The sequence below is a fragment of the Culex quinquefasciatus genome, chromosome 3, assembly GCF_015732765.1.
Source record: "Culex quinquefasciatus strain JHB chromosome 3, VPISU_Cqui_1.0_pri_paternal, whole genome shotgun sequence".
NCBI lineage: Eukaryota > Metazoa > Arthropoda > Insecta > Diptera > Culicidae > Culex > Culex quinquefasciatus.
This window is the reverse complement of record NC_051863.1, coordinates 196680559-196697960: the sequence shown is the minus strand read 5'-3', so window position 1 is coordinate 196697960 and position 17402 is coordinate 196680559. Positions and strand designations below refer to the sequence as shown.

The following is a 17402-nucleotide window of genomic DNA, read 5'->3' as shown; positions in this document are numbered from 1 at the left end:
ATCAAGCGGAACTCGCCATCTCTCGGGAATTTTCGGAATCAAATAGAGTGGGGACATATTTTTTTTCAAGCATTTCAAATTTATTTGAACTTTTTTTTGTTTTTAAATATTTTTCATGATTTATTAGAATTACTGAAAGGTTGGGTATCTTCGCTTTTTGCCTTTTCTTTTTTCGTTGCGGCGTTTGTGCCACTTTTGGCGCAACGCGACAACTTTAGTTTTGAGTTTGCTGTTCACTATCATTGGATTTGCTCTTTATCATTTTCATTGTGTGTGTTTGTGATTCGCTTCGAACGCTACAGACTGATACCTAGCTTGATTTTGAAGTTTCTTCTTCTTTTTTGCTTGCAATTTCGTTTTAATAAGTGTACCTCACTACAAGAGAGAAAAAGTTCGCCTGTTTTCTTCCCATTTTCTCCACTATTCGTCGCAACTTTTTTTTGGGAAGGAGAGAGAATCGTAGGGAAAAAATCACAACTTCAACTCTCAAAAAAGGAATGAATTTGTTTTGTTTTTGCTCAACTTTTACAGAGAAATAAAAATTGCTCTCCGATAAAATTGCATTTCTGGACTTTTCTCTCTCACATTTGCTCTCCCGCGACTCTTTCACGAACGAATGAGAGAGAGCAATGAGATAATTGAAAAGTAGACCGGTGTGCACCATTAGTAAACGTTGGAGACCGACTTGGGTGTGATTTGAGGGAACTGCTGTATTTTTTGTTCGCTTAGTGCCAAAAATAATAAGGAGCAACTATTGAATCTTTTGAGCAATGTAGTGTATCAGTCTCAAGATATATTTTTGTTTTATTTTCTCTCGATTTTTGCCCATTAAATATAAATTTTTTATTAGTATTTGTGGTTGTGGGGGGTTTTCTTGAATGTGTGTTTTGCGACCAGTATTAAATATATTTCATTCTGTCATACACTTTCCTTAACGTTTAGATGCTTTTAGGATACTAGAATTTTTTAAATGTTTTTTTTTTGTTTTCTTGTTTATAATCATTCAATATATATATGGGATATCTTCTGTACAGGTTACGATAAAGTGAATTCATTGAAGCTCAATCGATAATACAAGAAAAAACTGCTTTTATTTATTTCTTAAGTTTGGAACTACTGAGAGGCAAAAAAATAAAAGTTGGCTAATGCTTCGAATATCGAGTTTTGTTGTTGTGCAGATTGTTTAAAACCCGCTCGGGAGATAATTTCTAATGATCACGGACAACTAGATCAGTCGACAGCGAGTTGGAAATGTTTTATTTTTCGTTGTTTTACTTCAGATGATTTTATTTCTAAGGACAGGAAAGACATGTAACTGTAGTTTGAGTAAGGAAAAAGTGCTCGATTTGTTTTTTTTTGTGAATCAAAAATTTCACAAGTGCACACCCTATAATTTCGCGAGTGCGCTCAAAAATGTTCAACCGCTTGTTACCTTTCAAAAATTTAAACAACCTTCGGCTCAGCCCCTTCCACCTATGGGTTTAAAACGGTTTCGTGAGTTTTAACCAATGTTTTTTTTTCTTCTTCACAAATTGCTTCACGATTCCGTTACATATTTCTGATGCAATGTATATAGTTCATCTCGGCTACGATTCGTTAAAAGTTTTGACTAAACTCTGCCGTCATCTACGTCTATTATGTGTGCACCTGCACTCTATTGAAATCGATGATAAAATTGCAATTCTGACCTGCCTTAAAACTGTACTGCTGCGAAACTCTGAAGTGTGTTGTGATTTGAACCTGTTCTGATTTATGCACAGTAAAAAAAAGCAAAACGGCGATTTGAAAACTTGATTATGTAAATTTACATTGTTTTAATGTTATTATATCTACAATAATGCAAAACAAATAAAATTACATGGAAAAAGACGAAAATTTCAGCTGGATTATGTAATTTTAATTTGTCAAAGAAAAAATATCCTTTTTGTGTTATTTTGTTTTATTCATTAAGGTAAAATTACATCAAAACCATGTAGTTTTCCATCTTCAAATTTTAAATTCGCCGCCTTACAGCTTTTTACTGTGGTGTTATGCGTGTCTTAATTTACTCTGTGCAAGCTTATGCAAAACTACTGTAGCTGCGATTTTTCAAAACCTCTTTTTGTTCGGTGACACGCACACAGACGTTTGTCTGTGGAGTGTCACTATTTTGTGTTTTATAATTTTAAAAAATCAATTATTTTGCTGCGCACGCCGCTAAAAAATTGCATCGCTGTCAGGTGTCGGTTTGTGTGGCTATTTTTGCGTGTGTGTATTCTATTTTTTGGGTGTATAAAAAGTTCCAAAAAACTTTATTTTATAAAAATAAACTTTTTAAAAAATAAAATAATTTAATAAATATACATACTCTAAATATATATATGGCATATCCTTTTAACAATTACACTTTTGCTTGATGTTTTTTTTCCCTTTCGTATCATTTCAGAATTTATTCCGTTTACTATATGGTTCGATTGCGCTCGTAACGAATTGCATGTGTTCCGTGTAATTTTACGTTGACATGCGAATTATCGTGGACAAAGTAAGCTGTGCGTTTTGCAGTGTTGCCATAAAACCATTTCCGTTTTTTTTATTTCGCCAATGTAAATAAAATCGTTACAAATTCATCGCGGTACACGAAGAAAATCTTTCTTACACATATTTTTTTCGGAACACAATTGAAAGCAAAAACTATGCACTCTTCCACTACGCATTGTTTCTCGAGTGAAAGCAAGAGAGAAAATTCTGCTGCGCGGCGCCTTTAAACGATAAATTCTAATATCTATTGTTGTTATGTTTACTCTTGTTTAGCCTACAAACTATTACTATATACCTCTCTGTCCTATTTATATAGTTTTTTTTTTAGTTATATATACTGTGAAATTCTCCAGTAAACCTTTTATCGTCTTTGTCGATTGTTCTCCCGAACGCAAATCGCTGTGTGTGTTTGTGTTTGTATGTGTGTGTGTTTGTCTCTATCGCTTGCTATGCCACCAATACACGCACGCTTAAAACTGTTTCTTTTATACTAGTATAAAAAACCGAAGCGATTCCTTTGAATGTAGCAGTAAGAGCAGCGACAGACAGAACAATAGCGTTGCGTAGCAATAGATAGATTTGTGTTTGTCTTTTTGTGTCTGTGTGTGTGTGTGTGTTTGTGTACAACTTTACGACGCGGAAGAAGAAGTAGAAGAAGAGGTCGTCTGGGACGTCTGTAGCAGCAGCATCGGTAGTAGTAGTTGTTGTTTTGTAGGAATTTTCAAGGGTCATCACGCAACAACAACGTTGTTCTGTGTTCTGATTGTTCTGTTGAGCGCGTGCGCACGCTCCTTAAAATAGACCTTTTTTCTTCTTACCTTTATCTTTACCGTCCACGGTTCTGGAAATAGTTGGTTGGGATAAATCATAAAGAGAAACGGAAATTAAACGGATGGTTTCGGTTACTTTCCTACGAGACTTGGAATTTCTACTGATTTGCTAGTGGTTTTTGGTAGTAGCGCAGAGAAGTTTGTTAGAGAGAGAATGATAGCGAGGGTGTTGGTTCTATCAATGTTAATAGAAGCAAGATGGTAGGAGGAGAGTTAGAGATGTAGCTAAAGTATTAGTGAGGGGAGTTTTGCCGTAAAGTTGAAAAACTGACGCGTGCAGATAGTCGAATAAATTTGTGATATTTGAAGTTTGATCAAATTTAAAGTAAAATAAAGTTATATACTTTTTTTCACTTGATCTTGCCTTGCTCACATTGCAAGGATCAGAATTAATAACTTATATAAATCTTGAGAAGGGTCTACCAATAACCTATCAAATGGTTTATTAAAAGATGGTACAGTCCAGACTCGATTATTCGAAGTTTTGTATGGAAATTTGCATAATCGAATCGTTTTCATTGTACAAACACATTTTTTCGTATTTTTTTTATTTTCTTACTTTTACTATCAAATTCGAGTTCTGCGATCTCATTTTTGTCCAATTTAATTAGCTGATTGTCTATTAAATTACAAAATGTTTTTTTTTTCTTCAATATTTCATCTTTTTTTTTCCTTATTACCGCCATTTTCAATTTAAGCATTCTAAAAAATCACTTTAGCGTAGTTTAGGGGAAATAATTAAGCTCTACAATCAAAATAAGACAACAACAAAACATTTTTTTACATGTTTAGATTATCCGAAGTGATTTTTTTCTTAGGCCTTCGGATAATCGAGTCTGGACTGTATTTCCAGAATTGTTTTAAAGGTCCTATAAACATTTTTGGAGTTTTTTTAAAAGGTTTCCAGTTTTTGATTTTTCGGGTATTTTTGAAACCGCCTTGAGTTAGGGTATTGAAAAACAACCAAAAAGCAAAAACTGAAAATTTGATTTATTAGACCTTTTCAAAAAAAAACTGCAGTTATGAAACACAATAGCTTATAGGATCTTTTCAAAAAGAAAACTCTAGATTTAAATTAATTTGATTTGAATTCATCTGGTCATGATTTTTTTTATATAAAATTAATTGAGTTTTAAACCTCTTATAAAAAAGTTGCCAGATCATACAACTTTACAACTCATCAAAAAAGTCTTTCAAAAATTCTTCCATATATCATTGGTACCATCAGCTTTTTTCACCAACAAGAAAACATTAGATCTGGAGAGGAGTGAAGAAAAAATAAAAAGTACAAAACATTGGAATGATAAATAAAAGCATAAAAATAATATGAGATTTTTTTTTTTTTCAAAAATGATACGCTACGAAAAATACGAAATGTTGTGAGTTTCAAACATTCTTTCAAACATAAGAAGTTTATTAACCATTTTGTTTTCTTATTCAATTGTAAATAAAAATTAATTAAATAAAAGTAAATTGCAAAATAAATTTTATCAACAATTTTTTTTGTGGTTTATATTTTTCTGAAATAAGCAGCCCTTTGATTTTTCTTAACACCTTAGCAAATCATAAAACAATTTTTTTTATTTTCTTTTTTTTTATATCAAACTCAAAATCTGCATTCCCATAATTGAAAAAATAAGTTGTTGATTGCATTTTATATTACAAATGAATATTTTCAAAAGTCCATGGACCCCAAATTGGCCACCATCTTAGCTAGATATTTTCAGTTCAGCTTTATCTCAACGACCCAAAACCGTACAACGAGGTTTTTTCCATGGATTAAGGTTGTTCCAGTCTGGACAATAATTCAATGAGCAGCTCATCAACGTTATCAAGGTTAATTTTGTATTAAGTTTACTGCATTCAAGTTTTTCTTGTAAAAACTAAAATTTTCGCAAAATATTATTTTTTCACAAAACACCGTATTTTAACTGTAACTGCTGAAGGTAATCTCTCTGAGTCAAATAGACCCGATAACGTCTCTACTATTTTTTCCCTAGAAAGTTTATATAACAAGCTGTCACGAAATCATTAAGTTGAGTAAACCCAGTAGCAATCTCGGATATGTTTTTTTTTTGTTAAAAAACTGTTTGTGTCGTTTCTCGTAGTCAAAAATTGTAATATAAACATAATAAATTTAAAGTGAAATTTAAGATGGCGAGAAATTTTGACGTATATATATTTTTTAATATCAACAGAATTTATAAAGCAAAATTCAAATGACACATAAGAAAGGTGTCACAGTCGAACCTCTGGTTGTCATTATCCAAGGGGCCGTCGAGGAAGAGAATAATCAGTTTACAGAACGATGCAAAATGAAGACTCTATTGAAAATATTTTTTTCTTGATACCCAGCTATGGGAGAGAATCATGGCAACGTCCATCAAACAAAAACAAACTCATGTCAAACACCCTTCAAGGCTTCGTTTCGCCAAGAAAAATGTCTAGGCAAGCCATGAGAAAGTGAAATTATTGACAACCGGAAGAGATTTTTAAAGCAAACAGAATCCAAGGGACCGTCGAGGAAGAGATCCTTCAAGCAAGGGAAAATATCGCAGATTGAAGGGACTGAAGAATTCATCGATAGATGGAGAATTATTGATACCGAGAAGATCGACAGCCAAAGAGTCGACTGTAATTGAAACATTGTTTCGCCATAATATTTTTTTACCTGTAAATTTGCGTTAATTTCTAAGGAAAAGTGGCTTACACATAAACACAATTAAGTTTCCATTTTGTTGTGGTAATTTTACATCTTTTTTAACACACAACCGTCCACATTTCCAGATCTATAGTTTTTTAAACGGTCCAATAAACAATTTTGTTTTTGCTTTTCAGGTATTTTTGAATATCCCTGACTCAAGCAAAAAATTTAAATTTTGTTTATAAGACCCATAAAAAAAACTGCAGAAGGGTTAAAATTACCATGATTTGGTACAGAGTATTATAAGAAAAAAAAATGTTTAATTGGATACCCCATCTGAAGTATCTTATTGAAGTAAATAAAACAAAACTATATCGAATTTTACCAGGTAGAGCTTAAATAAAAAGACTGATGAGAGAGGTTGACCAAAGAAAACGATTCCCTGTAAACATTTCAGCAACATTGAAAGAGAATCAACCGTATACAATTAACAGCGCATGGTGGATCGTTCTAATTTACACATCGTTCCGCGAAGGGTGGGGGTAGGAGGTCCAATTGTGAGGTGCATTCAAAACATTTGTTTTTCATTTTTCGTTGGTTTCGGCTCGTGGAAACATACTGGGATATAATAATAACAAAATCAATCTAGGTAGTCTACACTAAAAAAAAAAACGAACACTCTAAGCTATTAATATTCACAAACACAGCCACAACAAATACTTTGGAATACGTTTCGGATAGCAGATTAACAAGCAGCAACAATCAACAGCTAAAAACACAGACAGAAGGAGAGAGGGGAGGGGTAGTGTCAAACCAAAACTACTACTGACTATACTAAAACAATTTTCGGGGAACTAATTGAATGAATCATCGTCGAGGGTGCACAATTTAGACGAGAAAACATGCAGCAACAATGCAGCACTTACTGAGTGAGTGATGAATACTTAAAATTAGCTTTTTTTTTTAGTTAAAATGATGACTTACACTACACGTAACAAATATTAATGAAAAGGAAGTTTATGATTAGAAGCGACTTAGAGAATATTAGACTATTAGAAGACGAAATATGTTCGATTCAGACGGCCATGATGATATGTTTATGATGAATGAGAAAACAATAACGATATGTTTGGTTCTGTTTTGTAGATACATTTGCAAGTTTATTTCGTCCCAAATGAAAACAACAACAAAAGAACACAAAAAGAACACATGATTCATGACAGAGGTGTGCGAATGAATGCGTTTGTGTACATTGAATCCCTTTCGCGAGTTTGTTGTTTGCGTTACACTTGAATTCCGGTATTATTTGATATGAGTACACGAGATTATAAAGTGTCCTGATTCTTTTTATTATGCGGTATTATTTGTCCACTAACCAAAACGAGAATAATCGAAACGATGTTTAGAGAGCTAAATTAATCGAAAACAAAAAATGCAAACAAGCGAGTATAAAAAGTGGTAATATTGATTGAGTTGTTTGTTTACGTTTGTAAGTAATATCGCTAATAAGTAATTGTGAGGGAGAGAGAGCACGCGGTAAGTGAGTTTTTTTTTCTTTTCGCGAGGAGAAATTCTGCTGCACAGCTCGTTTTACGTGTATAAATGTGGTTTGCTTGATAAGTGTGTTAGCATGTTTTTCTTTTTTTGCATTGTTAAGTCTAGTTTGGTGCAAATCTACTAAAAGTAGCGCATTTGTTCCATTTTGTTTGTGGTCGTTAGCACAATTTAATGTTTTATTTTGCTATACTTATTTGCATCCGCTGTCTCCTCTACGATCTCTCCGATTTATAATGCTAGAGTTACATCTCAAGTGACGTTCAACTAAACTGAATTAGTGAGCTTGCTTTTAGTAGTACTAAATATTACACAGTAAATGGAGATTATCGTGTCTTGCGCCGTTCGCATAGATATTATTATTACATGTAAATTTTCAAGAGAAAGCCCTGCCAGCAGAGAATGTGTGCATGGTTTTAGCTTGGTGGTGACGGTGTGGGTGGTAAAATTGGTCTCGACTTCTCACACATTTTTTCAACCTAGGTATAGGTCAGATCCTTTAAGATTCGTTATTCTCTTGCGGACTAGGTGGTACCGTGCAATTGTTACTATTAGTGATGGTGGTGGTGGTGGTAGTAGTAGTAGTATTGGTACAAGTAGAAGAGGAAGATCCGCCACGGGCGGAATCGGGAGCCCCGAAGCTAGTGTGCCTACGCAGCAGCGATCCAAACACGCGCCTGCCCTTGGACTCATCGGAACTTCTTGATGCAAGTGACGCGGTCCTGCAAAATGGTCCAATTCGAATGGATGGTTTTTTGACCAGGGGTGTGGTGTTTTGGGGGGAAGGTGGGGCAGGTGGTTCAGAGAGGGAGGGCGGGTATGTTGTTTTTGTACATCAGTAACTGTTCGATATTGCTTGGCGGTATTTTATTTTATAATTTTCACTCATACAAAAACTTGGTTGGATATAAGAAAGTATACTAAAGCAAACACCATACAGTTGACCAGTTTCAGACACTCCATCAACCATAGGTTCAATATACAAATGTACAAAACGGTATCTAATTGTTTACTGCAAGTGACTATCAAAAAGGTCTGCTCGGATGTAGGGGCTTAGTGCAATGGTTTTCTGCTTGTTTTAATTATAAAAAAAAAAAAAACTAAATTGAATCAAACAAGGAATAAAAATTCGCAATCATAAATAGTCCAAAAGTTAGAATTAGACAAAGGCGATCGTAAAAAGACCAAAATACCTCCATCTGTCAATTAATTTTTCAGTCCCTTAAAATAGCATGCTTTGATTTTTCGTTCTATTATTTGAAACCTCCCGCTCTCGACGGTCCCTTCAATATCCACACAGAGAGAGTCCCGTGAAAAAATGTCAACATTTTTCGTTACCACATAACACGTCTAACATTGCACTGCAACGATCTCTCTCTGCGGCGATTAATTGGTGCGCTAGATTCTGTTTTTATGTCGAAATTGTTAATATAAATATGCGTCTAGTATGCTCTCAAAAAATGTCCTATATGCATACAATTATGATTAGTTTACCCCGTGAGCAGGCCTTCAAAAAGTTTCCTACCCAGCGTACACATGAAGCAAACCAAAATTTCAGTTCACTGCTAGCTTGTGACTTTAAGCCTACTGTGTCTGTTCAACCACTGCCGCCTGACTCGTTCCGGATGCTGGAGAATGAAAGACGTGAAAAAATGACCTACACTCACTCAATGCGTGTCATATGACTGACTCGTAAAATCCTCTTTAAACAATATTTTGACTATTTTTAAACAATTCACGCATAAATACAAACATTTTGTGTAAAAACTTGTTTCTGTATATGTGTGCGTGCAACGTCGAATGAACGTTGGTCGACTTCTGCCACGCATTGCAGCTGCTCAACCACAGCTAGGGCATTCACGGGTTTTCTGATGTCACGGTTTTGCGATTCAGTGAATGGAGATGACACATTTGTGTCAGCGTCGCCGAATTTGCGTCATGACCCCTGACATTTTCAGCACTGCTTGTGAGCAGTTTTTGCGTTCATGTCCATAACAATACGCGTTTGACTAATAAGCATTTTTTGGCTGTTTACTCGCTGAGTAATTCTCTACCAAATTGGCCGATTTCATGCGATTTTTATTTTATTTTTTTTTATGGTGATAAACACACGTTTGATTTTCTGGTGCATCGTATTTTTCATAAACGCATATCTGTTCAACAACTCTTCTTATTTAAAAAAATAACAGCAGGACATTTTTGCAATTATTTTATTCAAAATTAGACTAAATTCACATGGGACCACTTGGCATTTATCGACAGTAAATATTGATAGGACCTTTCCTATGACCAAAGTAAACATATTCCACCAATGGTTCGTCCTTAGAACTCTGGCAGCAGTCCTACAAAAATGGTTCTTATTATTCGAAAATATCAAAGTTGTCGGGACGACAATCTTATTGACAATACACTCAATTTTAATATTTTGTTTTCGAAATTGACTTAATCCAACCATATTAAACTAGATTTTCAAAGCTTTCACTAAGAATATTTATTTTTTCAAATAATATAGTAAATTTCAAAGTAGAAACTTTAATAAAAATAACAGAATAACGTATTTTTGATTCAGAAATACAAAAAAAAATAATTCGTATTATGGGTATGAAACGTCGCGAAATTTGATATGCATTTTCACTTTTTTTATTATTTTTACTAAATACCGTATTTTTTCAATATGGGCATCAAGCGAAGAAAAAAAACATGCATTTTAACTTCATTACAGTTTTTTTTGTTGAAAATTTTCACAAAATTACGTATTTTTCGAAAAATACTAAAATTTTAATAATTTACAACTTGAGTACCAAACGAAGCCAAATGTTGCATTAAACCCCATCATTTTTTTTGTAGAACAGCAAAAATTTAAAAAAATATCCTAATTTTTTAAAATTCGCGAAATTTTGTAGGCATTTTAACTTAATTAGAGTGTTTTTAAACACAAAAAAAATCACAAAATACAGTTTTTTTAAATACTCGGATTTTCATAATATGCACTAATTTTTTACAAAACACCGTAATTTTTCAAAATACTCAAATTTTAAATCCTTTTTTTGTGAAAATTTGAGTATTTTACAAGTGAAAATACATTCAACATTTCGCTTCGTTTGATATCCATATTGCAAACCAGGAAAATTTTAGAATTTTCGCAACAAAAAAAAACGGTATTTTGTGAAAAAATTAGAAATTCATAATATATGGATTTTTTTTTTATTTTTGATGATAATTGAATTTTGAAACATTATCAGAAAATATATTCTTAGTGGAAACATTGAAAATTTAACATAATATGGATGAATTAGGCTGCGGGAAATATTTTTCAAATTTTTTGTCAATAGAATTTATTTCATGGTAAAAAGTCTGCTGTGAAAAGGTAAAAAATACACAAAAGATTTGTTTGATTGAAAATTTTGAGAATATAAAAGAATACGAAATTTTAATCTGAAGAAATAATTTTGGGAGAATTTCATTGCATTGACATATCAATAACAAAGTTTTGCTTATAAATAGCAAGCAAAACACCGTTGCACTATATCGCACACCACTTGGAAACCCGAGCAGACGCATTTCTCACTATCTAAGAAAAACCATAAAAAAAGAAACCAACGCAAAAAAGGAAAACCTAAGAAACTCAGACAACAAAACTAAACACGTTGAACCAAGGAAAAAGAATATCTAATGTAAGGGAAAATTTCAATGTTTTTGCAGTGTCTAGGAGGAATTTAGGGATAGAGAATAGAGAGAGAGAGAGAGCGAGTACAAGGTACGTTTTTGCAAATTTTGTGTTCTTTTTTATCAACGTAAAAAAACTGGTCAAAATCCAAATCACAACGCAACTGAAACGCCAACAACAGAATCGAAATAATAGCAAGAAAATCAGCAAACATAGCGTTAAGGAGAGGTTAAAAAAGAGAAAGAGAGAGAGAGTCAGCAGCAGATATGGATTACTCACACAAAAATTTCTTTTCCTTTTTTTTTTTGAAGCGGATTCGAATCAATGGCATTCAAACAACATTGATATCACGGATTGATTGAAGGGTTTCGATTGGTTTGGTTTTTTTTCGTAATCACAAAAAGATTTGGAAAATAAGTGTGTCGTTAAAGAAAAGGAAGAGAAAATAAAGAAAACGTCGTTTAAACATAATGTGAGACATCAGAGCAAATTAGAGGGGGGCATATTTGAAAGAGATTGTGGGGTTGAACATCGTAAAAAGTCAGTGTTTTTTTTTTCTTCTTCTAGAAACGCGAATGATTTTCGAGAGAAAAAAGAAGGATTACAGATGGGGTGACCGGTTGAAAGATAAATAACGAAACGAGGGATGAGTCATTGAGGAGGTGTTAGAAAAGTGAAGCGAATATAAGTTGGAGTTAAAGGGAAGTAGAGCAGTTTGTAAACCATAGGCAAAATAGAGAGTAAAAGTGAAACCACACAGATTTGAAACACAAAAACCATTTCCGAACAACAAAATTGCTTTGTTCCATTGAGCTTGAGTAAAGGCACAGACGTTATATGACTTAAAAACGTGATTACAACAATATTATATCCCAGCAGTTTACTAACACCTTTCGACGCGAGATTGTTTCTCACCTTTTATGTGGGTGAAAAGTTGTTTTCAAAAATTATAATATGATTTGCAGCTCGGACCAAAGAAAAAGTGCGAATTTGCCTCGCGTTTTCATAAAGTGCAGCACTTTTGGTAGGGGTGTATGTGGCAAACTTGGGAATTAGTGAATTTAGTGTGTTGAAAAATAAAATAAATAAATAGAAGGATTCGCATGAAACCAGGAAAGAGGGTGAGTTTGGTTTTTAGCACAGACAGGAAGCGGTTCCATTATTTTTTGTTCGGTTTTTCTCAGGCTTGAGAAAGAATCTCAATGTGGGTGGGAGATTGAAAAAAGAAAGAAAATCGTTGACTTACTCTTTGCTGTTTGCCTCGAGGCTTTTGCGTCGGAGATCCTCCAGCGTGACGCCGTTCGACTGTTCCCACTCGCCTTTTTCCATCTCGAACGCCTTCCGGCGGTCCTCCAGCTCGCGGATTTGCAGCTCCAGTGCCTGGTGAGAGATGAACATTTGTCATTGTAATCATTCTTTGTTTGACTATTCTTTTGGATTTGGAATAAAGTATTAAGGCATAATTTTTTTTAAGTTCAATCTGTTACAATACTCGACATTTTTAAAGTTGATGTCAGTAAACGATTCAGCAAAGAGTATCAGCATAATCAAACTTTGATTCAATCCATACTTTCCCTTAATTTCACTGCCGGCTAGGTTTGAATTACATTCTTTAGCTCTTTCTTGAAACAAACATTTATTTTTTACAATTTTTAAGAATGTTCCTCATTCAAAACTACAAGTAATTGGAAACATGTGATCTAAAAACCCCGATCTAAACGACCTTTGAAAAGAATTAGCAAATTTAAAAACTGTTGCCTTTCTTTCTCGATTTCAAGACCTGAGTGAGGTATCCTTAACAACAGTGTCACAGCCCCCCGCGCTCACCTTTTTCCGCTCCTCGTGCCTCCGCGTCAGCTCGGCCTCCGAGTCCTTGAGCTTCTGCTTCTTCTCCTTGACCTTCATCTCGAACACCTGCTCCATCTCCGCCTCCATCTTCTTCATCTTAGACTCGTGCTCGCGCTTTTCCTCCTCCATCTGGGCCAGCGGGTTCCTGCGGGTGGTACGGGTGCGAGATTATGAAAAAGGTAGTGTGACGAATTTTCCGAAATTGGGGCTTTCTACAATGTGCAACAAAGTGATGAGATAGATTTTTTTGATGGATTTTTGAAGCAGGCATGCAAATTTGGCGTTTATGGTCAATTTCGATACACTCAGAGAAAGAAAGAGAAAAAGCAGGTTTGTAGGTAGAACACTAAACTCAAGGAAAACAGCGATTTGTCGAAAGCAGAAACGAAACGAAAGACTTACCATCCAGTACCAAATGAGTTTGCATTAATCGTTCCAATATTGCATAAGCTGAATGGGTGAGAGGTGTGAAGGTAAATGAGAGTGAATTTTGAGTTTTGGAGAGCTAGCGTTTTGCGCGCGCAAATTAGTCGAATTAGGTGGGGCGGCTTTGGTGTGTGAGGAAAAGGGTTTGAACTACATTTGATTGGTTTGATACTATTGTGTTTGATTTGCGTTTCACGCTCATCCGAGCCGTTCCGATGGGTGTGAAAGTAGTTGAAGGAAAGTTTTTGATCTATATTTACAGGTCCGTTAGCCGGGAAAGTTTGATGTTGGTGTTGTTGGGTTTGAGGTACGCGACTTACTTGTTGCTCATTTTGGTCTTTCCGTCGTTGCCGAGACCGGCCAGCTTTCGACAGCGGTAATTTTCGTAGTGCACGTTGTTGGTCACATCCTTCAGGTCCTGCAAATGTGTCCGGATAACCATATTTCGGAGTGCAATGAAATCACAGTGATCTAGGTTTTCAACTGAAAAATGCAAACTAGAATTACAATGATGTTCTACATGACGACGTGAACAATTGCAAACCTTCGGCTACACCCCACGGATACCGACGGCCGCGCACTTTGCGTCCGTCAATCTCAATGATTGCATTAGCACCGACCACGGCGAACGGAACGCGACTTCTCAGCTGCCGGAGCGTCTTGGCGTCCTCCTCCTCCTCCAGCGGTTCCGGGAAGTCGTAGATCTTGATCTTGTGCTGGGCGATCTCGTTGAGAATCTGCGGAACATCGTCACGTTAGTTGAGCATCACTAAAAAACACAGACAAACAAAGACGAACCTGCTTCTTGAACGCCGTAATCTCCTCGGGCGTGAGCGTGTCCGCTTTGGCAATGACCGGAATGATGTTGACCTTATCGCACAGCCGCTGCATGAACTCAATGTCCAGCGGTTTCAGTCCGTGGCCGGACGGGGCGATAAAGTACAGACACACGTGCACGCGCGTGTCCGGAATGGCCGTCCGGTGGACGCGCGACTCCGCCGTCAGATACTCCTCGTACTTGCTCTCGACAAAGTCTACCACCGGGATCCAGCTGAAAAAAAACAACCCACAATCAGCTCAATACTCCAATAAACAGACAAAATATCTTACCAGTTGCTGTTGTCGACGGCATCGCCGAACCCGGGCGTGTCCACCACCGTCAGCATCAGGTTCACCCCGTTCTCCTTCAGTAATACTTTTGTGCTCTCGACCGCGACCGTCTTCTTGACCCGCTTAGACGGGCCCGGATGCTGCTCGGCGTGGTACACCTCCGACAAGAACATCGAATTGATCAGCGTAGACTTGCCGAGCCCGGACTCGCCCACCACCATCAGCGTAAACTCGAAGCCCTTCTTCACCGCCTTCCGGTACACCTGATTCGGCAGATTCGCGAACCCAACGTACCCGTCCAGCTCCTTCGGCTTCGACTTTACCACCGGCTTCTCCTTTTCGTGTCGCTCGTTCAGGATCTTGTTCGAGTCGTGGTGGCCGTTGTTCTGAATCAGCAGCCCATCCCCGTGGTGATTCGCGTTCAAAATCGCGTCCCGCTTCTCCTTCAACGAAATGCTGTTCAAACTGTTGGCCAATCCGTTGACGCCGCCGCCGTTCGTTCCGTTGCTGGTGGCGCTGCTGCTGTGATTGATACTATTGTTGTTGTGGTTGTTGTTGTTGGTGTTGTTCATGTTAGAGACCGAGTTGTTAGAAGGCAGGCCACCGCCGCCGCCGCCGCCGCTGTTAGTATGCGAGTTAATTGAATGCTTGTCGCTGGTGGAATTGGCATTGTTTAGGTGCGATGCGCTGTTATTCTGCGAAAAGGAGTCGGAAATCATAAAATCAGTATTAGAAAATGAATATTAAGCTGTATGATGTGATGATTTGCAGTAAGTTTTTGGAATAACTCGAGACACTTTTTTGTAAGATGTAACTAAACAAAAATATTTAAGAATTATCGTTAAAAAAAAATCTAGATAAAAATAACAAAAAAAAAAATTGACAAAATTCAACGGAAGGATAATGTCTTGGCATTATTCAAGTGGAAAACACTTTTTTTTTAAATGATGGAGTGAATTACAAGGTTGTAAAATTAAACATGGCCAAGGCACCAGGACCAATAAGGGATCGTACATAAATCACGAGGCCTTCACATTTGTTTTTTCATCATAAAAATTTCAACTTTAAATTTTAACTTTTTGTAACATCAGGATGTTTGGTACGGTAGGTCTACGCATCCGTCTTCCCTGCTGGTTCTGTGAAATGTGGTCCGTTCACAGAATCCTATTTGCGGTAAACACAACGCAGTAGGATTGGCCGCTGTATTCTCGGATGAATTGCAGTGATTAATGTTGACATGAAAAGAAACTTGGATATAATCTAACCCTATTTTTCGTATCTTTTCTTTGTCCAAAGAAGGCGTTTTGCACTATTAATTCAGCCAAAGCCATAGAGAAGTGCGGATTTTTTTTACTGCGATATAAAGAATTAAAATAAAATAAAAAATAGTTTCACTTTAAAAAAAACAATAGAGAAGTAAGGAATATCAGCACTTGGACGTTAAATTATAGCTCTCATAAAAGCGTTTTAAGTAGAGGTGGGCAAAACCGTTCTTTTTTAGGAGCCGCTCATTTTCGTTCGCTCTTTAAAAAGAGCCGCTCTTTTGAACGGTTCTTTCGCTCTTTTTCAAAATTTGGATTAAATGGGTTTTTTTTTTTTCAAGAATCGTGTGATTTTATAAGTTATTTCACATTATACTTTTATAAATTAGGCCGTACCAAACATTTTTTGAAGTTTACTATGTCCCTCAACTCTGGCCAAAGTAGCAAAAAAATAACAAGCTATGGTATAAACATTTTAATAAAAAAAGAGTTTTAAAATGCATCTTACACATCCCCAGTTGCATTGCAATCATTAGATTTAAAAATATCGAAGTATTAATGAACCGTTTTTAAGCCAAAAAAAAAACTTTTTGCATTACTGTGCAAACGGAGTTTCACAAAAATTCAAAATATTTTTGATCGATCCCAAAATGCTTTTTAATTTTTTCAGTTGATAAGACTTCCATTTCCATTAAAATTTGGAAGTGTTTTGAAAAAAAATATTGTTTTGCCCCCTGAATTTTTGGACCGATTTTGAAGGGGAGGGGTGACATAAAGTTTGAAAAATGTTTGTAACGGCCATATTTGATGAATAAAATAAATAAATCTGAAAACGAGAAGATGCCCTTGAAAACCATATGTTTTGGTGGTCTCTATGTCAAGATTTCTACTCAAAACTAAACATTCGAGTAATTGAATGGCATCCAAACTGAAATCTAGGATGCTGGAAAAATTGATATTGATTTTAAAATTGCGTTTATTTCTGAAAGACTAATGCTGATATTTTATTTGGAGAAAATATTATGTGAACTCTTCTCTACATTCTGATTTAATAGATAAGGTCTATAAACGCTAACGTTTAATCGGACAAAATGATTATTTTTTTCCGAAATTTCTCAAATATTCAGTAGATTTTTGGTAATATTTGACAAATTATGCAATTTGAAATGCTCAAATTTGTATTCCGGTATTACTTTAATGTACAATCAGTTGTACAATGAAAAGTTTACTTCATTTTGTTTTGAAATTCATTTACTTTTGGTATTAATTTTTTTAAGCATTGAAATTTTCCAAAACAAATTTAATACTACATTTTTTGGAAATTCAATAACTTATATTTATAACAAAAATCATTCCATCTTGAGCCGGTTCTTTCAAAAGACCGGAATTTGAAAAAGAACCGCGGTTCTTTTATTGTGAGCCATGGTTCGTTCGCTCTTTTCAGTGAACCGGCTCATTGAGCGGTTCGCTCTTTTTTTGCCCACCTCTAGTTTTAAGTGATAAATAGGAAGTGAGCAAGCAAGCTTCTATCAAAGTTTTACAAA

At 35.6% G+C, this 17402-nt stretch overlaps 1 protein-coding gene across 8 annotated transcripts in view; it reads right to left on the bottom strand.

The window, feature by feature from the left end:
• Positions 1-2407: 2407 nt before the first annotated feature.
• The window catches only part of LOC6031157 (septin-7), a 63507-nt gene continuing 48512 nt past the window's right edge, over positions 2408-17402 (bottom strand). For 5 of the 8 annotated variants that reach the window (XM_038264125.1, XM_038264126.1, XM_038264119.1 and 2 more), the window contains 8 exons: positions 14597-15291; positions 14285-14537; positions 14031-14223; positions 13807-13969; positions 13463-13510; positions 13040-13205; positions 12459-12592; positions 7120-8267 (listed from right to left, as the gene is read on the bottom strand). In XM_038264125.1, the coding sequence (XP_038120053.1) occupies positions 8045-8267; positions 12459-12592; positions 13040-13205; positions 13463-13510; positions 13807-13969; positions 14031-14223; positions 14285-14537; positions 14597-15291 (1875 nt within the window). In that variant the 3' untranslated portion in view covers positions 7120-8044. Of the gene's footprint in view, positions 3359-7119; positions 8268-12458; positions 12593-13039; positions 13206-13462; positions 13511-13806; positions 13970-14030; positions 14224-14284; positions 14538-14596; positions 15292-17402 lie in introns of those variants that run through there. The other 3 variants (XM_038264123.1, XM_038264124.1, XM_038264121.1) reach the window with 3 other exon arrangements.